The 24956-nt window shown below is 41.2% G+C and overlaps 2 protein-coding genes across 3 annotated transcripts; one reads left to right on the top strand and one right to left on the bottom strand.

Moving 5' to 3' along the window:
* The first annotated feature begins 2147 nt into the window (after positions 1 to 2147).
* On the top strand, positions 2148 to 13970 carry pkp1b (plakophilin 1b). The gene is made up of 13 exons (XM_083892381.1): positions 2148 to 2387; positions 3976 to 4070; positions 5744 to 6132; positions 6229 to 6367; positions 8534 to 8741; positions 8867 to 9014; positions 9323 to 9440; positions 10154 to 10330; positions 11239 to 11409; positions 11500 to 11653; positions 12567 to 12753; positions 12942 to 13026; positions 13384 to 13970. The coding sequence occupies exons 1-13, from the start codon at positions 2195 to 2197 to the stop codon at positions 13456 to 13458; spliced, it is 2139 nt and encodes a 712-aa protein (XP_083748507.1). The 5' UTR covers positions 2148 to 2194; the 3' UTR covers positions 13459 to 13970.
* A 2799-nt stretch (positions 13971 to 16769) lies between these two features.
* On the bottom strand, positions 16770 to 24704 carry tnnt2b (troponin T type 2b (cardiac)). 2 transcript variants are annotated; one of them, XM_083892988.1, is made up of 12 exons: positions 24595 to 24704; positions 24438 to 24501; positions 21539 to 21556; positions 21394 to 21409; positions 21246 to 21309; positions 21048 to 21164; positions 20872 to 20949; positions 19904 to 20005; positions 19672 to 19781; positions 19488 to 19578; positions 19269 to 19309; positions 16770 to 17157 (listed from the first exon to the last, which is right to left on the bottom strand). In XM_083892988.1, the coding sequence occupies exons 6-12, from the start codon at positions 21144 to 21146 to the stop codon at positions 17118 to 17120; spliced, it is 561 nt and encodes a 186-aa protein (XP_083749114.1). In that variant the 5' UTR covers positions 21147 to 21164; positions 21246 to 21309; positions 21394 to 21409; positions 21539 to 21556; positions 24438 to 24501; positions 24595 to 24704; the 3' UTR covers positions 16770 to 17117. The 2 variants fall into 2 exon arrangements, with proteins under 2 accessions (XP_083749114.1, XP_083749115.1); XM_083892989.1 differs by lacking the exons at positions 24438 to 24501; positions 24595 to 24704 and having other exon boundaries at positions 21539 to 21559.
* Positions 24705 to 24956: the final 252 nt, after the last annotated feature.

Genomic DNA, 24956 nt, shown 5'->3' with positions numbered 1-24956 from the left:
CCAAACCAAACCTACCAGCCAGGGCATGTACACGACCAGGGGAAGTCCATCCATGGGTGTGGTGAGTTCAGTTCATTTCATTCTCAGAAACAGAAACCAGAACATTCAGTTAATTTCCTGTATGCATGTTTTTGCATTTGATTCTTGAAAACATCACCACTGGCTTTGAGGCAGATTGTTTAGCAGGGGCCAGTCAAAGTGTGTGTATGTGTATATACACATACATATATACATACACCTATATATGTATGTGTGTGTGTGTGTGTATAGTCCATGTAAACCTATTCTGATATATAACATATAATCAGCAGTGAACAATGCGCTCAGCTGTGCTTTAAAGACGATGTAGATGGAGATACATTTGAATTACTGTGTGTGCATGTTTCTGAATGAGCTTTGTCGAAAGCAAATAGTGTAAATATACAAAAGAGAAAAAATGCACTCTATATACACAGGTAAATAAATATTCAATTTGTTTTGTTTAGATTACTAATATATGGACATAACACAAGAACCAGTTTTCATGTTTAATCTGTGTATGTGGTTTTTGATAGTAGAGGAGATTCCTCCAAGACGCTGATGAAGTTTGTCTCTTTTGGCTGTCGTCTTGTGCATCAGGGGAATTTTAGCACAATGAAGACGGTAAAACGGTTGTGCCTTGTGCATTTGGATTCAATTTGTATCCAGACATAAGTAAAGTACTGTCTCTCTAGTGGAGAAAAGTGATGCAGTGTCCTTTGTCCATTTGTGTTTACAGTACTTTGGGACACTGTCATTGTAGGGACAGTAGGGAACTTCATAACGGCAGCCTTTTTTGATTGGACACCTTTAGGAAGCATAGTTGCAAGTGCAATTTATAGGACACTGCATCACTTTCTCCACTAGAAAGGCAACAATCCATCCATCTTCTACTGCTTTATCCTCCACATGAGGGTGCTGTGCCAATCTCAGCTGACACCCTCACACCCTGGATAGTTCACCAGTCCATCACAGGGCCAACATATACAAACACCCATTCACTCTCACTCCCACATTCACGCGCTATGGTTAATTTAGAGTGCCTAATTTACCCAATTCCTATATTGCATGTTTTTGGACTGTGGGAGGAACCTGGAGAAACCCACACGTACACACAGGGAGAACATGCAAACTCCATGCAGAAAGGCTTTAGAAACGATCCATTTTTTTCAACATGTATATTTTGCTTTAGATGCCACATATTACCCGTAAGGTAACGTTTTTAACACTTCTAGAGGGAACTTTAGTGTGTATTGTGACTCAAGAGGGCACTAGCGTGCTGCCTGTTTGTCCTTTAGGGCACCAGGGGGGGTCATTGCCTCCCATGTCCCCTATCTGTGCAAGCTACTGGCCAAGACGATTGATAACTGTAAGTATAAAGGTGCCATATGTAAGAGTGTGGCCAAAAACGGTTACTACACTCAAATTCAAAATAGCAAGGTCTTTAAGGTTTCGTTTTTCTGACGTAACTGGCAACCCGTGGTTGCTCGGCAGCTGAGACTCTACTGACTGCAATGATTGGTAGACGGCGGTAGGTGGCGCCACATGCCAAAACATGATTTCAAAACATAAATATGATTTGCAGTCTGCAAAATATTTTTTTTAATGCAAATATTTTGGCTGTACTGTTGTTGTTGGTGAGTTCAGTTTGTTACATGAACATGATTCCTGAGTCTCTGTGACATATTAGGAGGATTTTATGGCCAGTTCCTTTATTGTTCCTTTATTACATAATGCACCTTTAACTTTAAAAGAATTAGTCAATTAGTTAAATTCCTTTGTGATTTGGTACTCTACAACTAAAACTGACTTGATTTCCCATGGAGCTCAGGGTTGTCCCAGTTATTTACAGTGTGTTATGTTTGCGTTTGCCTTGTTTTAAATAAAGTTTAGAAGTTAACTTCCTGTTTGCCTGTGCTGCTGTGTGACAGTTTCACCTGCCGCACTGACTGACACGAGATCAGCAGCTGATAGTGAGAGAAAGTGCGCAGAGTTCACCACTGTGTCTCAAACGTCTATTGTGTGTGTGTGTGTGTGTGTGTGAGTGTGTTCATGGGCGCGGTCTAATAGTTCAGGGCAGGGCAAGGTACGATTTAATAACTACACACACACACACAAACACACACATAGACACACAGTCGCCACTCTCCGCTCGTCGACCTCCCGCACAAAAACAATGACGACTCAGGATCCGCTGAAATCCGTCATTTCCATCGGAAATGTGGACGACACGTCTCTGGCGGTGCCGTCCGCGCACCAGTGCAAGTCCGGACAGCAGCGCGTGCTGGAGCAAGTGCAGACGATCCGGAGGACGAGGTCGAGACAGTCCAGCAGCAGCAGGAGCGCATCGACATCAATGACCCCCACAAGTAAGGAACCGTCCTCTGACGTCACCTCAGAGGGGAGAAAAAACCTGCCGTTCACTGGATGTTTTTTTTTTCTCTTAACAAACACTTTGTGGTTGTTTCAGTGGGAGTTAAGAGATAGTTAATAAGTTTGTCTGGTTTAACTAAGCTAAACATTTATGGAAGTCCGTTTCCGCCACTGGGGGGGAGGGGGGAGGGGGGGGGGGGGTTGGTAGATACCAAGTCAAAATTGTGAGATAGAAAGTCATAATTATGAAAAATGAAGTCGTAATTTTGCGATTTTTAGTCATAATTTTGAGATTTAAAGTCATAATTATGAGTTTAGAAGTCAAAATTATGAGAAATTATTTCGTAATTTTGAGATTAAAAGTCAAAATTATGAGATAGAAAGTTATAGTTATGAGAAATGAAGTCGTAATTTTGAGATTTAAAGCCATAATTATGTGATTAAATGTCAAAATTATGAGATAGGAAACTCAGAATTATGAGACAAAAAGTCAAAATTATCACATAAAAAGTCATAATTATGAGATTAAAAAGTCGAAATTGTGAGATTGAAAGTCAAAATGCTGAGATTTTAAGTCATAATTAGGCTATGAGATGAAAAGTCGAATTTTGAAAATCTAAAAATTACGACTTTTTATCTCATAGTTATGATTTAAAATCTAAAAATTACGTCTTTAAATCTCAAAATTACGACTTCATTTCTCATAAATATGACTTTGCATCTCATAGTTATGAGATAGTATCTCATCATTTTCACTTTTTATCCCATAATTATGACTTTGTATCTCATAATTTTGACTTTAAATCTCATAATTTTGACATTTGTACCTGGCAGTTTTTGTGGCAGAAACGGGCTTCCATAGAAAATGTCCCACATGAATTATAAATGTTAATTATATTATTATATAATATTATAAAATAAGGAAAATCTGTAAAAAAATTGGAGATCTTGGAGTTCAAGTTTTGTAATTTAATTTCTTCTAGACTAAATTAGGGATGGGAATCAGTATCGGTCTGATACTGGGTCGGATATTGGACATAAAAATAAAAAAAAACAGATGCTTTCCAAATCGTATGTTGCATGCACAGACTGAAAAAAAATAAAAGTCAGCAAAAGCATTTTAGCCGAGTCATGTTTGAGCTGTAGTACGACAGTATTTGCTGTATACACACTTTGGCGGATTATGTCTTTGAAATGACTCTGCATAAATGTGTTATGTAAAAGTTCATAAATAATTTTTTTAGTCGTCAGGTGACGTTGTTGGCATTTTTCCAAACGACACATGACCTTGATTGGTTTATTGAACAAGACACCGCCTACCTTACGTTACAGTGTTTACAAGCCTGGTTTTATGAAGTCGTTTACGAGTTTGGAATGAACTCAAAAAAAAAAAAAGATTGTTTCCAGTTTCAAAGTTGGACGTTCTTCAGAGCACAGACCTACTGTTATAGATTTAGATAACACTTAGTTGCCCACTATCTAAATAAATAACTTATGTAATACATTATCTGAGGTAATCAGTTTGCGGCATTGATCTCAGCTATTTCCTCTACGTGTCATTGATAACAGCTCATTTGTCCTCAGGTCCTTTGTACGAGCCTGTGTTTATGGAGCCTGTGAAGTCTCAGTTGAACGTGTCTAATGGAAGCGTTTTCTTTGGGAATGGCCTCAATAAAACGGTGAGATATGACGCTTGTCTGCGTTTTAGTAGCAGTGCTGGTGCATTATTATTATTATTACCGTCACAGTGTTGTTATAGAGACGATGATGAGGCACTGGAGCAGAAATAGACAAATGTGTAAGCACCTTTCATACAATAATTACAGCTCATAGTGCTGGACAATAACAGGGAACAAAAACACAGGGTGGAATGAAAAGGAAAGAGGTCTAAAGTCAAAATCTTTGAAATAAAACAAAAGCTGCAAATAAAAACGCTAAAATACATTCGCAGCATGCGATAAAATAGGAAAAGGCTTTAGTCAAGAGGTTAAAAACCCTGTTTTAATTTAAAAATAAACTCAAAAATCCAAATAAAACTCAACAGGGTGGAATAAAAAGAGCTAATTGAAGGCTAGAGTGAATAGATACGTTTTGAACATGTCATAATAAAACGTTGACAGGAAAAGGGCAATTAGTTTCACATACTATTATCTCGCCTAATAGGGGGAAAATTACAACTTAACTTACAGCATTACTTCACATCTAAAGCAGTTATTAGTGGAGTGGCATTCAGCCGGTGTTTATCGTGTGTTTTCCACACAGGTGTGCTTATTATGACGCAGGGAAAATAAGAATACCTATATCCTTTACGACAGTGAGCGTGTTTACATGCAGACTAAAAAAAAAAAAAAAAAGATTACTTGCAATGATCGAATAACTGGAATAAACCGTTTAAGGCAGGGGTTTTGATGCCTGAGGGCCAATTTAGGAACCCAATGTTAACTGAGGGCCGCCAAAGGAAAAAAAAGGGAAAGAAATCCCATTTGTAATAATTCTAATGACCAGATTGCAGTTCTACAGTTCACACTTTATTTTGGTCTGTATCCAGTAATGTCCAATAAATATTTAACAAGCTTCGTAGCTCCTGGGTTAAAACTATCGACTGTAATTCATTGCGGGCCGCCAGAAATGTTTCTGCGGGCCGCCATTGGCCCGCGGGCCGCACTTTGAGAGCCAATGGTTTAAGGTGTATACTTGTCTGTAGGAAATGCGAATATTGACAGAAACCTACTAGGTGTGTGAAACGATAACGGCAATAAAGCGATAATGAATATCTGTTTATTCCGTTTACATGAGCACTTGAATAACCAGATAACTGCAAAAACCCGATAATAATCGTTTTTTTTTTATTTTCATGATTAAAACAAGATTTCTGATTGTTTTAGCTTCTTAAATGTGAATATTTTCTTGGTTTCTTTGACCAAAGGATTCATGGATTAATCGAGAAAATAATCGTCAGATTAATCGATTACATAAAAAAAAAAAAAATAATCGTTAGTTGCAGCTCTAATTGCTTTATTATTTCGCTTTTTTTTTTTTTTATCAGTTTACTGCTAACCAGAAAGAGGGACTCAAACTTTTCTCCCAGCTCTCTCTCAAAAACATGTTTTCCAGTCACTTCGAGTGTCAGAAATCTGTTTTCTCTCTGCTCCCTTGTTAGCAGCCAGGCATTTATGTAACAGGCATTATATCAAACTCAATCAAATATTCATTTTCCACTGCCAACTCCAGTGTCAGTAACTCTTTTGCTCCGTTGCTGTCAAAATAAGCCTTCGAGAGAGAGAGAGAGAGAGAGAGAGAGAAAAACAACACTTTCTTTCATTAAAAACCCATGTGTCTCTTGGCTCTGCAGTTCGCCCTTGAGAAGAACATGAAACAGCAGGTCGTCAACATCGCCAAGGAATCCACTGCTAAGAGGAATTTTGTGTCTTCTACCCATCAGTACGAGATGGGTTTTGCCCCCACTCAAAACTCGAAGCCCAGCCGCAGCGAGCCCGATTTGGTCCGGCATCGCTCGGTGCCGGCGCCGAAACGCTCCGTCGCGATGCAGAGATTCCTCTCCAGCAGAGTGACCCAGAAGACGGAGAGGCCCAGCAGTATGTTTGTCACTCCGTCCAAAGGTCCCGCTCAGAACACTTCGAATGGTTTCATCACCTCCAAATCAACCTCCCAGGTCAAATACAGTGAAACAGATGGACACAGATCCAAAATGCCTCCAAAGCAAACAAAGAGAGACGATGGGTGAGTGTCAGCAAACGAGCAGACGGACGTTATTCATCCCCTTGGGGAAATTGAAGTATCCTGTAGATAACACTTTTTTTTTTTTCCTCCCTTCAGGACGAATGGGACCAGTAGTGTTGTAGACACTATGAAGGAGGCTGTGGAGTGTCTCTCCAGCAGCAATGAGACCTATCAGCACTGCGGCGCATCCTACATCCAGCACAACACTTTCATTGACGACGGGGCAAAGGAGGAGGTACTTTGTTTGTTTGTTTGTTTTTTCATCTTATAACCCAAAACCCCCAAAGGGTAGAACTGATGTAGACGAACAATTTGGACAAGACTTTTCATTATGTCGAAAATGATTCGATTTTGAATGGTGTTTAGGGCTGAACAATTATCTGACTGTGATAAAGGGGAAATATTCTGCAAAATCAACTTTTTACTCATTTTGAATACTGATATTTGGGACTCTGGAGGTCCTATCAGTTAGCAAAGTGTGAAAAAAGATGTCTCAGTCATGTTTTTGTGGTCCTCCTCAGTCTAAGTACAGGAAATAAAACACGCAATGTTGACTTCCGCACTCATTGTGAATTTGTGTCTCGCGGAGCTCCGCTTTGTCCCTAAAAAAACGTGAGAGTGCAGGGGAGGGCAATCGTATCCAGAAGAGCGGAAGTCTACGAAGTGTTCTATTCTTGGCTCCACAGTGCAGCACAGAGTTCTACACAAACTTCCAACCTCAGAGGATTTATCTGTCCAGTTTTACATATGACGTCAATGTGCCGGCTAGAGTCTGCAAATGATCGCTTTTTCCAAATGCTAACTGCTGTAAGCTGCCGGAGCCTCAGTGACGCTGACGTAGTTTACTGTGTCTCATTTGCATTTAAAGAGACAGGAACTCAAAACAGAGTGTTCTGAACAGGGCTGATTTGGCAGAGTGATTGAACTGCTGTGGCGCTTCATCCGTATGGTATTTAGACCAAAGCATGTCACAGACATGTTCATTAGGACACCAGGGAACTAGGTTAACTTGGAGAAACGGGGTATATTATGAATCCTTTAAAAAGAAATCCATCATTAGCTTCTGAACTCAACCTCTCAGTCCAAATCCAAAGGTTAGAGCTGATCATGAGAACCTGTCATCAATCAACTCTGCTGCTCTTGCGTCAGCATCAGTTTAAATAGTTTGTTAGGTTTTTCTTTTTTTAAATAAATTGCTGCTCATAGATAATCTTAAGTTCTATGCATTGGATATTTAATATACTCCAATGCAAGTTTGAGAATTTGAATAGATGAATTGTCTCGTGTTGTTTGCATGACATTTTCTTTTTTTAAAATGACACACGATCCTCGCTCTGCTTTGTTGTTCTCTTGGCTACCAGGACACAGTTTTGCGGAGAATGCTGACTGTGTTTACAGACCGCAGACTTGATTCTCCTGCTGCTTAATTTTTTTAAACATTCAGCACTCATGTCTGGAAACACACACCAGTCACATGAACATGCAGGGGTATGATTTCGGTCGTAGGAGTGGCACAATATAATGAAACACACTGGCTGTCCAAGAAAGACACCAGCGTCTTACCTCTGCCGCGTCTTTGCAGCAGTCACCAAATAGGAGCTGCTCACTAACAACTTAAAGAAGTTAGTTAGTTTCTTCATTAAATATACTCTATGACCTTCTCCTGATCCCTGACTTAAAGCTGGATGAACCTGTTCAGGGCTCCCTGAGGCAAAAACATGTTTGGGCCAACCGGACTTTTGCGTGTTTGCAGTTTGCATACTTACATTGTCACCTCTAAGACACATACACTACTGTTCAAACGTTTGGGGTCACTTAGAAATGTCCTTATTTTTGAAGGAAAATCACCTTTTTTCAATGAATGTAACATTAAATGAATCAGAAATACACTCTATACACTGTTAATGTGGTAAACGACTATCCAAGCTGCAAACGTCTGATCGGCCTGTCTTTATTTACAAATGAAGGTTTTTGACTGTTGGGAGGCAGCCAACTTTGGCTTATTCCAGGAAATTGCTGTTGTGTTATATTTATTTAAGATTTTTCTGGAAACCACAGATGAAACAACCCCCCATGGTTTGAGTGACTTGTGTTAATTTGCCACAAAGTATGTACGTCCTCTTATTCCAGCTGAGTAGACAGCTTGTCATTCATTCTCGCCCAAGGGACATTCAGGTACTCACTGATTAATTAATATGAGGTCTGGAGCAGCGCTGAAAGTGTTGAAGTGTGAGTAATCTGATCTCAATGTTTCTTGGATGCGTCCACATGTGCTGTACAGCATGTACTCGGATCAGATGTTTAATGGCAGGCATGAACATTCATCTGTGGTCGGGTTTTGCGGTAAATCCTCGTGTTGCCAAGCTGTGCTAAGCTGTGCCTTTTCCTGTATGTTTCACAGGTGTTAAAGCTGAAGGGGATCTCTCCTCTGGTGGCTCTGCTGCGCAGCCACAACTCGCAAGTGAGCCACACCGCCTCGGCCGCCCTCCGTAACCTGTCCTTCAAAAGTCCCAAGGGCAAGGAGGCGATACATCAGAGCGGCGGCATCGAGGAGACTGTGGCTCTGCTCCAACGAACAGACTCTGTGGAGATACAGAAGCAGCTCACGGGTACAATTCAACACGACGATTACGCGCTTAAATATTTACTTAGTAACTGAGCAGCTGTTGGGTTTGCTGAGCTCATCGCTGTTGTTGTTGTTGGTGTTGTTTTTCCCCCCCCCCATTTTCTGCAGGTCTTCTGTGGAACTTGTCCTCCGCAGACGATCTGAAGCCAGACCTGCTAAAGAGCGCGCTGCCTGTCGTCATGGAGCGCGTGATTCTGCCTTACAACACCAACAGCCACGATCCCGAAGTCTTCTACAACTCCACCGGATTTCTAAGGTCAGAGAAAGAAAGAAAGAAAAGCATGAAAGAAGGCATTAAAGTTAATGCCAACATCAATGAAACCACAGTGACAGGTGGTAACATCTTATCTCGCATTGCCAGCAAACATGCGGTTGTGATGGAAACATCCGAGTGACTTCCTGTTTCATTTACTGTAGACAAAAGCTGTGATTGTTGGCTATGGTGTAACTCATATCAAACAAGATCACAAAGATGAAATCTTTGCTCCGTTTTCCTTTGGGGGCAATAAACAAACCCAGTGCAGTGCCTGAAATCATTACACCTTTTTTTTTATTTTTCATCAGAAACCTCAGCAGCGCAAAGCAAAACAACAGACAGGTGATGAGAAAGTCTCGGGGTTTGGTCGACTCTTTGGTCGGTTATGTCAAAGACTGTGTGGAAGCGGGAAACCCAGACGATAAGGTAAAAAAAATCTATACTTAATCAGTTTAATCCTCTTTTACTTTACCCATCATTCACCTTGCTCCTACACGTGGAACACTGAAATAATGTCTGTGAAGGTTCTCGATCATCCAGGTCATCTTCAGTAGTTAGTCGTTGGGCGACTGGACTCGCTTGAGTTAAGTTTGAAGACTTTTCACCTATTATCCAAGAGGCTTCTTCACTCCTTGCTTGCTCTAGTTGCCTACAGCTAACTAGTGAGGCCATGAAAGCTCTTTGTGAAGCAGGCTGCAAAGGCTTACAGTAATATTATACAGTGTGCTGCATTAAAATGTTTTAATTTCACAGCAAACCCATAGCAAATTAACTTAAAACATCATATTTTACAGTAATTATCAACCTGCACAACACCTGCACAATAGGCTATAAAGCTATCCAATCGGTACATTACATGAGTTTACGCCGGGTGCCCTTCTACCCTCCTGTTTATCCGGCCTTAGGTTCTGGATGTGTCCCCATAGCTGGGATCAATTTAGAGTGTCCAATTAACAATGATGGAACAATGGGGATTGGCTACCCAGCGATTAAAGTTCCCTTTGCCGCTTTGCCATGGGCTGCACCACAATGAAAACACATTGATAGACATCGTTTTACGACTGCCACTCCCTCTCTGTCTTATAATCGTTTTTTTTTTTTAATGTTATCGTTTGTGTCGTTCCTTCCTGCTGAAACAGTCTGTCGAAAACTGCGTGTGCATCCTGCACAACCTGACTTTCCAGCTGGAGGCCGAGGCTCCAGCTCTGTTCAGCAGAATCACGACTTTGGCCAGGACGGTGGACAGGAGCAACAGCCACAGCGACAACGGCCCCATCGGCTGCTTCAGTCCACAGAACAAGTCTTCGGAGCAAGAGGTGTGCGCCGAAGAAATGATGAAGATCATTTCACGTATTGCAGCTCATTGCTCACTGTCACTTTGTCTAGACATCGCCTGCCAGTTTGTCTAGACATAATCTGTTAGTGTTGTTAATCCTTTACCTCAACACTATAGCATTTATAAGGCTTTGATGGTATAGTATGGTCTGCTTTGATATTGTGAGCACTTGTTTTAAAGCATGTGTTATTAGGGAGTCTCTAAATCCTCACTTCATTCAAGAATGGAAAAATAAAAGACAGCTGCTTCAGGTGGTTTCAAAGGGCCGTGCGCAGTCTTTTATAATTAATCGCTGGCGTGTTCTTTGAAAACGTTAAACTGCACTTTTGCCATTTGCTCTGCTGGATTTTCCAGCTAGTGACAATTAACACTTCTCTTGAGAGGAAATTATTTTAATTTTCAGTGTCATGAGCAGGTATGTGTCAAAAAAAAGACGCTGAGCGCCCACTTTTGTGATCAGATGTTACCGTGCTGTGCTGCGCTTAAAATAACAATAATGGATTGTACAGTTGATTTTAGAGCAGGTTCATCAATCACGCAGCTGTTCTTCCAATTTCTCAGTGTAGCGACATGTCAACACGTCAATGCGTTTTCAGATGAGGAACAATGTGCTTGTGGGAAAAAAAAAATATAGATTACGTACTGCATGAAACTAGTTGCACTGCTTTGCTGTTGGTTCAAGACGTAGCACCATGCATGTGTGTTGTTGTTCTTGGCAGATTTTACATTTGGATTAATCTTTTACCACCTGGTTTTGAACATAAAAGCTGCTTTAGTCATAAGTGCAACATGCAAAATAACATTAAGGATTCAAACACGATAACGTGCTACACAAGGTCAACCATTTGACCAATACAGCTGATGTTGATCGCGATCTTTCTCACCCAGCATCGCTTCGACTTCCCGGTCGTTGAGGATTCTCAGCCGAGCGGAGCTGGCTTGCTCTTCCACTCCAAGACTATGCAGAGCTACTTGAATTTGCTCGACTCGAGCCAGCAGTCTGACACACAGGAAGCCTGTTGTGGAGCGCTGCACAACCTCACCGCACATGAAGGCATCGTGAGTGAGGATATTGTTCCGTGACACCATCGTTGTAAATGTTCGCCCTTTTGAAGAAAAATGATTTACATTTGTTTTTTTTAACCCCAGGTATCCAAGGTCATGAGCCAGACCATTGTGCAGAAGCTGAATGGCATGCAGGTTATCAGTCCCCTTTTGAAGTCAAACAAAGTTAACTTACAGAAGAACATCGTGGCTTTGGTAGGAAACTTGACCAAGAACCCGAACCTTCACAATACCATAGGTAAAGTATCCACTTTTTGTGTTTTAGTTGTAACCCAGTGCACACATCAAAAGCTACCAATGACCTGAATGCATTAGAAGTTGGCATGTTGTGGTGAAATGTCAGCCAAATTGTCAGAGTGACATTTCACCACAACATGCCAACTTCTAATGCATTCATGCCACATTTTCTTAGGGCACAGCTTTGAAAATTGGGCCGAAAGGAGGGAGTGGGGTCATCGGTTGCAGTGAAAACAACTGTTGCAAGCTTTTCCACTGACCAGTTTTGGTGTCATTACCCAGAACTCCATTATTAGAGTGCCTGCTCAGCAATGCACACCACTGAGAACTCCCCTAGAGTCCTCATGGGTTTGCACTGCAGAGAAAGCATCCATTGTTATTGTTCCGCGTCCGCAGTTTTTCTTAAAATCACCCAGAGCACAGAGAGAGTTCTGGTCAAACCTCCCATTGACCCCCATGTCAAAACTCTGCTTTGGAGTTTAAAAAAAAAAAAAAATGAAGACGAGGCTGATTTTAAAACTGTAATTTCTCTGTCAATTAACTCCTGTTTTTCACAAATTTGTGTGGGAGCTCCTGAAAGCCTCCTGACGCTCAGAAACCAAATCTTGAATCTCTATCATCAACCATTCTTGAAATATGACAACTTTAAAACACGCCGTTTTCTCTGTTTTTCACCGGTTTTGGACAGTTAGAAAAAGGTGCTGGGAACAGGGATGGGCTTGCGAGTCTCTCTCCAAGGTTTAAAGGTTTATTCATAAAAATACTACTTTGTCTAAAAATACTTCAAGTTTTAAAGGTTCAATCCGCCCAAATCGGCAGCAAGAAGCAGGCACGATGAAGTTGTTGGTGTGGTTTAACATGTGCATACTACGTGTTAAACAGTCTGTGGGTTTTGTCTTTCCGTGTTACTGAAGCTCGTAAAGCTCTCCCCGAGCTGCTGGACATCATCGGTGGCGGCACCAAGGGAGGGAATGAGTCTGATGACACTTTGTCCATGACCTGTCAGGCTGCCAACTGCCTGCTGATGAAGGAGCCTGAGATGGGCAAACAGCTGTTAAAAAGCAACGTGATAAAGTCACTGAATGATCTCAGCCAAAACAAGTAGGTTTGTTTGTTTGTGTGCAGAGAGAGAGGAAGAGAATGTGCCTGCATATGCATTTAGACCAATAGATACAATAATATGAGATGTGGGGAAAAACCTGTGACTCACTTGGGAATGTGGTTAGCACCCTGTTTGGTTTCCACAAGTCCATACTGATCTATTATTTATCATTGTCTCTCCTCTTCAGCTATTTCCCCAAATCCAGCAAGGCTGCATCCCTGCTCCTTCACAACCTGTGGTCAGAAAAGGATTTACAAAGCTTTCTGAAAAAGGTAAGTTGCAGTTTTGCAGTTTAATCCTGAGTGCCAAGATCTGTCAGGGTTTGGGTGTGTCCTCTGTTTTTTTTGTTTTTTTTTCCTTCAACTAAAAGTCCACACCTTCCTCTGGTATTTGTGAGAAACAGAGGGATAAAGTTGAGAGGATTAGGTTCGAAAATGCCCCAGTGAGCGTGAAGCAGATACTTAATTGCACGGCCAAGGAATCTCGCCGCTCAGGTTTTAAGTAACACTTGCAGGACTTTGCATGATGCATTTTCACACTTGAAAAATGCACATTTGAACGTGATAATTTGTTGGTGCAAGGTGAAGTTACAGAAGTGAAAGTCTCATTAACCTTTATCTGTCCCGCAGCAAGGGATGACTAAGTCCTCGTTCATAAATGACGCCACCGCGTCGGCACTAAGGTCGATTCAAGTGGTCGATTAATGCTGCGGCTTTAACTGACGACAGACGGAGGAGAAACTCTCCTGCAAGGTTTCTGCACATTGACGCGACGTAGAGGCACAGAGGCTGAGCAGCATCCTTTTTCATTTCACAAGGACTTGCAGACATTTTTTTTTTTTAAATCTACGAATCCATATAAACATCAACAGATGATTACACAAACCTGTATATGCTGTTCGGTGACTTTGTTTGTCGGAAAAAAAATAAGATGAGATTTTTGCCTTTCCGGCAGATTTGCTTTAGTACGTTTTTAAGGAATATGTGTCTGTGTCTGCATTGTGTAATAAGGGACCATTTGCTTGCTTTATTTGATAAAAAAAAAAGGAAAAACATGAGGGTTAACAGTTTATTTTTGCACTGAAATTCCAGTTTTAATATCGTGACATAAGATTGTATTTGACAATGTAAAATGTAAAAAATGGAGCATTTGTCTTTGGAGAGTTTGTAAGAGTTATCGTCTTAAGCAGTGATGTGTGTTTACATGTTACGTCTTTTCGGTGGTGTATGTATTTTCATATGCGTGTAATTGTTAAAAATGTATATGCCAAAATGTGTCAATAAAGCTGATGAAAGTCTATCATAATAATAATAATTATAATAATAATAATAGTTTTATTTTATTTTACTCTTCTTAAATGGAGTGCTACTCAAAGACAAGAAAATTTTATTTGAAATAGAAACAAAGGTCGGTTAATTCAGATAATGACAAATAAAAATATTGTCATGTGGACACTAAAAGTACAGCTGGGGCTTGACCAGAAGAGTTTTAAAATATATTTTAAAACCTCTCTAGTAAAAAAAACTGAGCAAAATGTGTTTTTTTTAAATTGTAATTTCTACCAAGTTAAACTACCACTAAAATACCACTTTAATCTGTGTTTTTCACCACCAGGGATTATTAATCAGCATTCACAGATACAAAAGGGTATTTATCAACTATGGTACTTTGATAAGTGGAAAACTAAGGACCCAAGTGAACACACTCATTTCCTCATGCAACATTCATCCTCCTGCCACTAGCGTAGCTGTGAGCATAGCCTTTAGCATTAAAGTTTGTAGCGGTTCTTTCAAAGCACTTTAATTTCATCAATCAGACTATTCAAACAATCCATTTAAAGAGAGACCGAAGCAAAAAATGCAATATAGTAATCACCCCCAACATTATCTCCAGCTTATTTTGTGTGCTAACATGGCGGAATTGTTGCTAGCGCTTTGTTGTTGCTAGCCCTTTGTGGCGTTTTCCCCGTGTACATGCGTGTGTGTGTGGGATCTCTCTAGGTACACACTGTCCAAAAATATTCAGAGGTTAATACTAGGTAGGCGTGAGACTGAATGGTTGTTTGTATTGGTTAGCTCTGTTTTGGACTGGCAGCCTGTTCAGGGTGAACCCTGCCTTTTAGCCTACGTGAGCTGGGATCGACTCCAGCTTCCCCTTGGACCTCACATGGAGGATAAAGCAGTAGACGGTGAGTGAGTGAGTGAGTGAACTTGTTTTGTTTCCGGCACATTTATGATGTTGCAATTCACAAATATGTAACATGGGTGGGAAAAAGAAAAACCACAAGGCAGAACAAATCATCTTAACATTTCCTGCTAACGTCAGTGTGAAAGAGGCTGAAGAGAGAACTAGAATTCTGCACCTCCTCTACAGTATAGACTCACATTGTTTTCAGTCTTAGGGAAATCTGACACTTATTTTCTGTCCATACAGGTCAGTAAGTAAAAAGAGTTTCACTATCAACAGAGAGTTTTTAGAGATACCTCGGGTCGTCTGCTGTGTATGAATCATGTGCATCTGTCTGTGATCATCTTATGAGAGAAGCTTTGGCAATTCCAAAATGCTATAACTCAAAATTAACCATTTTCTGTAGTGATTCTACTCTACCCTGTTCAGCCCCTTTGACCTGATTTGAATTGATATTTAATGAGTCCCTCACTGATTTACGGCCCATCCCTCCACCAATAAGTTTGGCATTTGGATCAGTCGGTTGTCACCATAGTTTTGTCACTCGCTCGCATTTTGTCACACCCATTCAGATTTTGGCTGTTATGTTTGAAATGCTTGGAGGCAGATGAGCCACACATGTTTCAAATTCAGTTAACTCCACCCTCGTAATTAATTTTTTTTTTCTGCAGCCCAAGACGCAGTGATTAGAACCAGGCGTGACGGCTGCTTTATCTGTGAATTATCAGTAAGCAGATTTGAACTTTGGAACGCTGCAGTTCAACAACCACACCGTCTACTCTACAGCCACGAGAGTTCTTGGGTTATGGTGGAGAGTTTAACCAGATTTATTTAATTTGACGGATTTATGACCGAAACTGGTAGGTGTCTCCAGCATAAAGTGGCATAAGAAAATGACGTGAAACTGCCAATCCGTTAAAGAAAACTGATCTCATAATGTTTTGGCAAAGAATTAAGGTGTAGCCTTTATACTTCTGCCAACCTTTCAAAAAGGTTTCATCTTCACCGTCAGTGTTGGTGTGACTGTTACTTGCGTGCTTGCCCGCTTGTTTCGCGTAGTGGTTAGCACTCTTGCCTTTGCAGCAAGAACACCCAGGTTTGAAACCCCGGTTGGAACAAGGGCCTCTAAATTGACCGTAGGTTTGAATGTGAGAGTGAATGGTAGTTCGTCTCTATGTGTGGCCCCGTGATGGACTGGAGAACTGTCCAGGGTGTACCCCGCCTATCGCCCTATGTCAGCTGAGATTGGCACAGCACCCCCCCCCCCCCCCCCTGCGACCCTCCACAGGAGGATAAAGCGCTAGATAATGGATGGATGGATGATTGGCCTTGCAGTTTGCCATTCTGGTTAGCAGAAACTGCTTCAACCAAAAAACTTGCACAACCAAATCCTGACCTTTCATGACGCACCAGAGTCGAGCTGCTTTGGCAGCGAGTGAAAAATAAAGCAGGCGTGCACAGTCTACGAAATAATTGTCGTGTTAAAGATGATAATGTGAGTAGCTCATATCGTAAGAGCTGTAGAAAGGCCACAGTATTCATGTTTCCATTGTTGTGTGTGTCCTGGGCATGGTGCACCATCCTCCAGTAGAGAATGTACCAGCACCCTCAACACCCAACCTCTCATACCCATGTCACATTAGCTGACCCAGGGGGAGCTGATGACAGCCCCAGCAGCATCCCCAATCCCGGGCTATACTTTTTGTGACAGCTGCTTATTGGGCACCAATCCACAGAAGTATGTTAAATTTAACCTCTCCCAGCTTTGTGTGTTGTTGTTTAGCTATTTCAAGTACCTAAAAACCGAAGAGAAAGAGAGCACACCTGGTTTGTTAAATTAATTGTTTTTATTCTTTGTTATCTCAGAGTCCAACACACAAGATTAATTTCCACATCACTTTGCATATTTCAAGTGATACATTCAGTGTTGGACTAGGAATTCTGGATTCATCCCTTCTCCCTAAAGAAGCTAAAAAAAACATTGCACACAGATGCACCACATTGTTTTTGATCAGAAATCTACCTGGACACCCTTTCATAGGCAATTTACTTAAGAGCATCGTATAATATTTTCAGAACTGTAACTTTTTATTGCATGTTCAAGTATTACATTGTATACATATGAGAATTCACTGATGCCAGATGAAGCCACTTTTCCTCTTGTTTATATCCAATGTTACTTCCTCAGACCACGTTTGCTCCTGGCGCCCTTTGAGCTGAGAATAAAAGCACACATCAGCCGGCGCACACTGCACACTGAACCTTGCATATGTTCTTCTTTTGAAATCGCATTATTGTTTTGAACCCTATACTTTGTACATGAAAGTACCGAAGCTAAAATACATGTTGAACAGCTCTATATTCAGACAGCTACAAGGTGCCATATGTAAGAATGTGGCCAAAAACGGTTACGACATTCAAATTCAAAATAACAAGGTCTTTTAGGTTTCATTTTCTGACGTAACTGGCAACCCGTGGTTGCTCGGCAGCTGAGACTCTACTGACTGCAATGATTGGTAGATGGCGGTAGGTGGCGCCACATGCCAAAACATGATTTCAAAACATAAACATGATTTGCAGTCTGCCAAATATTTTTCTTTATGCAAATATTTTGGCTCTGCTGTTGTTGTTGGCGAGTTCAGTTTGTTATATGAACATTATTCCTGAGTCTCTGTGACATAGTGGGAGGATTTTATGTCCAGTTGCTTTAGATTTATTATATAATGCACCTTTAAGGGTCCCTTAGACTATTGTTCTTCTTTTATTGTTGTATTAGCCATATGATTCAGTTTGTTTTCAACCACGTCTCGTGTAGATCTGATCTATGACAACAGACCGAAGTGACTCAGATCTGGTTTGAGAACTTGAATAGACTATTAGGCCGCGTTAAGACTGCAGCCCAACTTGGATTTGTAAGCCTACCCGAATCAGAATCTGATCTCCCTGATCAGCTGTTCATATTATACGTCACAAGTGATCAGATCCAATCTGCATGTGTCCTGTCCATACTGACATTGTCTAGTTTAGTTTTCCACATGGATTTCTGTAGTTACAGGCAACGCCACGGAAAAACAAGTAGTCTAAGCAAAACAAAGAAAATGGACGATAGAAATCTTTGCCTGTTTCTGTCCCGAATGGTTATGTGGACCTGTAGCCCTTATAATTTAATGCGTCTCTGGATCTACATCTTAGATGGTGTTATTGTTTGAAGACACTTTGAAATCCTGATTGACCGAGACTTTCAGACTGAAACGGATGTGTAAAAATCCGATCAGAATGTGGTTTGAATCAGCTTTGGAAAATCGTTTCACATGTGTTTTTTTAAGCTGTTCAGACTGTCAAACAAATCAAATGTGCTTATGCTAAAAACAAAATCCAAATTGTGCTGCAGTCTAAACAAGGCCTTTACTGTGTCCACACAGCCCTGAATATTTTTTTTAAATCTGATTCACATCAATGGAAACATATCGGATGTGTTTTTCACTTAATCCAATCAGGAACCACAACTCCAAAAAGGGCTGTTTTTCTCTGCTTGTTCAGTAATGCGGTAATCATTACGCAGAGAAAAAAGTGTTTTATGGATTTTAATTACTCCAGTTTTTATTTATATTTCACAACTTGTTATTATTCGACTCCTTACAAGGGGCTCTATTCTTGCGTTTGGCTACCACTGCCTCACAGTAAGCTTTGCACAGCTGCTGCTGTTGGAAGGGAATTTCCTACCAATCGACTGCTATCTTTATCGACTGTTGCTATACCGTTGGACACCTGCAGTACATGTATGACTCTGAGTGAATATATGAATGCATGAATACAAACGATGACTTCATGAATGTCTACAGATTTAGTTCAGTCAGCTCCAACGAAACAAAGAGAAATATTCATATTCATATCATAAAAATATGAATTAAAGGCATATTCATTCCAGGCTTTCAGAGACTGAGCTCTCTCTGTAACACAAGCTGCAGATCAGAGAAAGGATTGACATGATTTGGATGGCAGCAGGGGGTCGGTCACTGTTTTATTGTGAGGCACATTCACACAGATGATATCACATGCCAGGTATGAGCTCGCTCAGCTGTGCATCTCCATTACAAGCCCGTCTCTCCTTGGAGACGACGTGCACATACGTCACACACATACTCAAGTCTTTGTGAAAACACTTGTCATGTGTTGTTCTATTTTCTAGTCCAGACCTAATATAGTCAGTGGTTTAGTCTGAGTCCCACTTGGCCACTTGGTCACATCATGTCAATTCACTTCAAGTCAGACAACTGTATTACAAAAGTGACCATAAAGCATCATGATAGTCATATTGCACACTTACATTTTCTGATGATCACAGACCCGGTTCCTTAGCACGGTGACCTGTGCAAAGATGGGTTCAAAACAAAGTGTGAAATATGCTATAGTGCAGAAACGCTGCACTGTATACAAATATATCACCCAAAATTGAATGTGACATTTGTGTATATGTTTATTTGAGATTGATGCAGACTATATACTGTATAGTGCTGACATATGCAGTATATATATGACATATTACCTCATATTTCTGCTTGCTATTCTGACACTGAAGGTCGTACTTCTCTGATTCCAGCTCACGCAACCTCTCCCACAGCTCCTTAGCTTTTTCCCTGTTTCAGTGCAGATGAAAATGCTCAGAAGACTTCAGATTGCAAAGAACAACGACATTTTCGTCTTCACGAGAAGTTAAACTAGGGACTTACTTGAGTTTGTCCTCTCTTAAGTGATCAACGCTCAACTCCTTGCGTCGATCATTCAGGATCTTCTTCTTCTTCTCTCGCTCAGTTTGTTTCTTTGCTCCAGGTTGTGTTTGCTAGTCAAGAGGAAGAGGGCAGAGTTTGACTACTGTGTCCCTGTTGTACAGAACAACATGTTCCCCTATCAGTCTGAGTCTGAATTAGGTCAATTTCAGGGAAGAAATTAAAAAGAAATCACTTTGTATCCAGTGAAGCTCAAATTGGACAGAATCATCTTCTTCCTGGCATCATCATCTGCTTTCTTCCTGGCCTCATCCTCTTCTTTCCTCGCCTTCTCTTCCTGGTGAGGGAAAAAAGTACAGGGCCATTAATCTGTCAGCGACAGCGGCTTGATACAACGTGTTTGTTTGGATGGAAGCTAATAATAGAGCCGATGTCATGCAATCCCATCGTGCAACAATTGGAACAAAAGCGACGCCATTTTGGCAGGAAACGGCACTGTTCTAATCCATAGATACATACAGTATAACCTCTATACCAGGCAATATGGTGGGCAACTTTGCCGAAGCGGACGGATAGCACAAACACTCAAACGTTTCACCAGAACATTAGAGATCCAGAGAGACGGCAGATCACTGCCATAAAACACGCTCAAAGCTACAGAATACTACAGGACGATGGAAAGATGTCAGAAAGTTGAAGATGTGACGTTACTGCAGGTCTGTTTCCATACCCGTGAAAAGCACCAGGGGGGCGTTATAAGGGAGTTCTGCGATTATATATTGCTTGAGCAAGGTGGATTTTAAGTGTGCAGTGAACTCCTTGACACCTTGAAACTGGCACTGTTCACTTTTCCTGCCAACATGGCAGTGTAAACAAACCGAGTCGCTTGATAACAAGCTACGCTTGGTACGTCCATTGACACGCCCATGAAAGCTCCGCCACCAAAACGCTCCAAATTGTTGTCTGTACTGGAAGTGTAAAATTTTTTGGCTGCACTTCCTCTGCCCTTTGTCAGTCACTGACTCATTCCCTTACTTATCGCTGTTATCTCTGCAGGCAGGCATGTCGATGCTTGACAAACTGGTCCACGAGCCAATCACATGACTATGTGGTCCAAATTACGTGAGGAGGATTTTAATGAATAACATGAAAAGTGTCCGAAACAAAGCACACATCTCTATGCTGACCAGAAAGTTCACTCACAGCGAGTCTGTTCTGCCGCTCTCTTTCTCTCTCTGCTCGGATCTTCGTCTGCTCTGCTCTCTCCGATCTGCGTTTGTCCTGCAGCAGGAAAACAAAGATCATTTTTTCCATCTTTCATCTTTTCATCCACCACTTGATGATTATATATGAGTGCATGTGTCATTTGTGCACCATACAATGCGATCTGTGAGGCTCAGGAGCTCTTCTTCCTCCTTCTTGCGCTTCTCGAAGTGAGCTTCAATCAGAGTGTGGAGCTCGTTCATGTCCTTCTCCATTCGCTTTCGATGAATGTCCTGAAACGACGGCAAAAGACGGACAAATGAGTTGTCCAAAGCAACTGCTTAATAAAGGTTCTAACTTTGAGATAAACTCACATCAAAGTCCACTCTTTCTCCCTCTGGGATCTTTGGAGCTGCCAGGCCAGGGACGAAACCAGGCCTGCGGAGGATTTACAAATATCACTGGGAGTATATATTTAAAAATGCCTCTCTGATTTAGTTTCAATTCATTTTTTTTTCTTACTTTATTTTGGGCTTTTCTGCACGTCCACAAAACGAACAAATGAAATTGTACAGCTTTTAAGTCAATTTAAAGACACATAGACAACATGATTATTCACACAAACACAGGTATAATCTGTATTTTTTGTTAAATAATCTGTCCATACCTCCGTCATTCTCCTCTCCTGCATCTGCTGACAGAATAGAGCCAGTGAAAGGTCAGGTGTCAGTGAAGCATGTGTGCAGATGTGCAGACAATGATACGCTCTCGACAGGTTTGAGGCACAAGCCCGAAAGGTCAAAGGTCATGACCCTTCCTAACACCCACTGCAAAAAGTTCTGCACTTAAGAGCTTTGCGTGCAGAAAACATTTGTGGAGTGATTCTCGGTAAGATTAAGGGTTTTAAAAAAAAACTTTATGATGCATTGATATTGATATGATAAATTGAAAAAAATACCTCCTGGTTCAGTGAGTTTTGAAACAAACAAAACAGGTGTCACACATCTGCCATCCTGTTTGTCTGTCATTTAAAGGAAGGTATCACTGAAACTGGAGGATGAGCTCAGAAGAATGAGGCAGTGTTTTGTTGACCACCTCCTGTCAGGGAGGATGGGTGTGGTTTTGAGCAGTGACAGAGAAAGTTGCTTGAGATTATCATCACCACAGATAACATCACAGATAACAGATGTTTACTTCCTCTGAGCCCTGGCCTGAAGAAACAAAGAGCATCTTCTACAGCTTATACAGCTTGAAATGGAAATTTCAACTATTACAGCAAACTCCCCACTTTTCATCACAGGGTACATGCACAGCTTTGAAGAGAGTGTGACATTACTCCTCCAGGCTTGTTGTCACTGTGTGAAGGAAAATATGTATCTGTATATGTAAAAAAAAAAAAAAAACGCTGTGACATGTGACTGAAACCAGACTGTGAAGCGCCAGTGTCACGGACATACTGTGCATGGTTTCCCAGTTATTATTCCACAGGCTCACAAACACTGTTTGACTGATATCTGTTTACAGTTAACATGCAAGCAGGGTACACATATTAGCATAAGCAGTACTACCTTCTACCTCCTCCTCCTCCTCGTCCTCTACTACCTCTTCCACCTCCTCCTCCTCTTCTGTGCAAAGCAAGTATGTGGTTAGCGACAGTTCTGATGATCCCTTCAAAACAAGACAATCTCTAAACGCAATTTGTTGTATGTCAGTAATAGGATTTACTCAGTGTTTCCTTCTTCCTTTCAACATTTAATCAGTAAATTAGTCATCTACTTGCATCACCACATTAATATTTTGTAGCAATGGGGATGTAAAATGTTTTAAAGGTGCCATATGTAAGAATGTGGCCAAAAACGGTTACTACATTCAAATTCAAAATACCGAGGTCTTTTAGGTTTCGTTTTCTGACGTAACTGGCAACCCGTGGTTGCTCGGCAGCTGAGACTCCACTGACTGCAATGATTGGTAGACGGCGGTAGGTGGCGCCACATGCCAAAACATGATTTCAAACCATAAACATGATTTGCAGTCTGCAAAATATATTTTTAATGCAAATATTTTGGTTGTACTGTTGTTGTTGGTGAGTTCAGTTTGTTATATGAACATTATTCCTGAGTCTCTGTGACATATTAGGAGGATTTTATGGCCAGTTGCTTTAGATTTATTACATAATGCACCTTTAAATGTAATTAAATATTGTTTTGTAATGATTTTGTGCATCTTTTGCATCTAATGCTGGTTTAGCCACCAGCATTCCTCCACTGAAGGGCTTTTGCACAGTAGTTTTTTACTGACGGGCTCTTTTTTTGTTCCCACTATCGCTTTCCTTGTTGGGCCTCTCGAGAAAAAAAGTGACACCAAATCTTTAGTCCCTTCAACCACAGAGGGAGGGAAACTCAATCTTTTGTTTCCACTGCAGAGAACGTAAGCCAACCTGCAGATATCGGGTCTTTAATGGGCATAAAAGTGAAAGTGGACATTGTGCTTTCACCGCTGTCTACCCCAGGGTTCTCTATTAAGAATCTGACCTACATTTGTCTCTAACAGTGACTCCACTCTGCACAGAAAGACAGGTGATGCTTGGCTGCGGGGACAACATGGCCGCACAGAGGGGCCCGCACAGACGGCCTCACAAAGGAGACAGAAATAGAGGAACGGCCCTTTATCTCGGCAAAGGCAACCCGATGCACCGTTTGAATCGAAAGGACAGATCCGCTGGGATGTTTATTCAAGGTTAACTATCTTCAGCCTTGGGCAGAGAGGGACTCGCTGAGCGCACAAAGGTCAGTCTGGCAGAAAAGCTGAGGCACAGCAGCTGCCTCTACAGTGGCACCAGCATGCCAAAAATACAGTACACTGCGGTGAAGCCAAGAGCTTAGCGGATGCAGTGTGTTAAGTAACCAGCAATGCTTTAATACAAGGCTCAAGTGTGTAAAGCAGGTAACAAAGTAGCAGGAAAAAAAACATGCAACCAGCTTTTTAGGATTGATATAGTACGTCCGTATACCTCTGCCAAGGAGTTTATGTTTTCCACTGAGTTTTGAGCTTTAGATGACATTTTCTGGGGATGTAGGTCAAGAAAATGTTGTTTGGTATAATCCGAATACAGATTCAGGTTGTTTTGTTTTTTTTACAGGCAGTGAACTGACCTGTAGGAAACTGAGCGGCCTTGGCAGAGGTTTGTGTTCTCAGAGTGCTCTCTCTCTCTACTTTACAGATATTGTTGGTGTCATCAATACAAATAATATCCTCCTCTCCGTCACACTGTACACACACATTGAAAGTTAAAAAGCAATCAAACCTATAGGGGATAATAAATCTCTGATACATTCAAGCGGGTTAATCATGCGTTTCCTTTGCAATTCTCTGCGCTGCAGGGGATGAAGCGGGGTTTTGATCTAGCAGCATGAATGTACAGCCAGTTCACTACAGAGCGTGTGTTCAGTGAAAGAATAGTATGACTTACGTTCGTCCCTGAAAAAAAGAGAAACATGCAAAAAAAAAACAAAGACAATTGTGATTGATTCGCTTAAAAATATCAATATTCTCGTTTTACAGAAAACCTGCATGTACTCACTCATATGCATCTTCGGTGTCTGACATGATTATTTTTTTTTAATGCAGCACCTGGACAGAGAAGGGCACGCCACTGCATTATGATGAGATAATACAATTATTATTAATAAATATTAACATGCAATGGAAAATGCACAGACTTACCCAGGTGGTGCGATGTTCACCTCAGACGTGACTCAATGTGGAGTTGTATACTGTGCCCTTCTCTGTTGGCCATAAGCTTTTAAGCCCAGTAGTGGGGTCACATGGCAGAAAGCTGCCCATATCTACAATGGGTGGGCACATACCTGTAAACAGATGGCAGAAGGCATTAAATAGAATGGGAAAACATGTATTCCCCCATGGACTTGCATTGTCTATTTTTACATGGCAAAAACCTAGACCAGACACCGGAGGATTATTGCTCTCAAAAGGTTTCAGTGTCTTAGGTCTGGCTGGCGTGGAGAAGTTCAAAAGTAATCCCTGTAAACCAACTCCTGTGTGAACACAAATACAACTCCATCTCC

The sequence above is a fragment of the Microchirus variegatus genome, assembly GCF_963457635.1.
Source record: "Microchirus variegatus genome assembly, chromosome: 7".
NCBI classification, from domain to species: domain Eukaryota; kingdom Metazoa; phylum Chordata; class Actinopteri; order Pleuronectiformes; family Soleidae; genus Microchirus; species Microchirus variegatus.
Note: the sequence above shows the minus strand (reverse complement) of the source record. Positions and strands in the feature narration are given on the sequence as shown.

Excerpts from the sequence above, each read along its gene's own strand:
- pkp1b (XM_083892381.1), top strand. The coding sequence starts at position 2,195 with ATGACGACTCAGGATCCGCTGAAATCCGTCATTTCCATCGGAAATGTG. Across the intron at positions 9,015-9,322 it reads AACTCCACCGGATTTCTAAG|AAACCTCAGCAGCGCAAAGC; the intron begins GTCAGAGAAAGA and ends ATTTTTCATCAG. Across the intron at positions 13,027-13,383 it reads TACAAAGCTTTCTGAAAAAG|CAAGGGATGACTAAGTCCTC; the intron begins GTAAGTTGCAGT and ends TCTGTCCCGCAG.
- tnnt2b (XM_083892988.1), bottom strand. The coding sequence starts at position 21,146 with ATGGAGAAGGACATGAACGAGCTCCACACTCTGATTGAAGCTCACTTC. Across the intron at positions 20,006-20,871 it reads AGCGGCAGAACAGACTCGCT|GAAGAGAAGGCGAGGAAAGA; the intron begins GTGAGTGAACTT and ends TTCCCTCACCAG. Across the intron at positions 17,158-19,268 it reads GTCTGTGATCATCAGAAAAT|CTCAAAGGGCGCCAGGAGCA; the intron begins GTAAGTGTGCAA and ends TTTTATTCTCAG.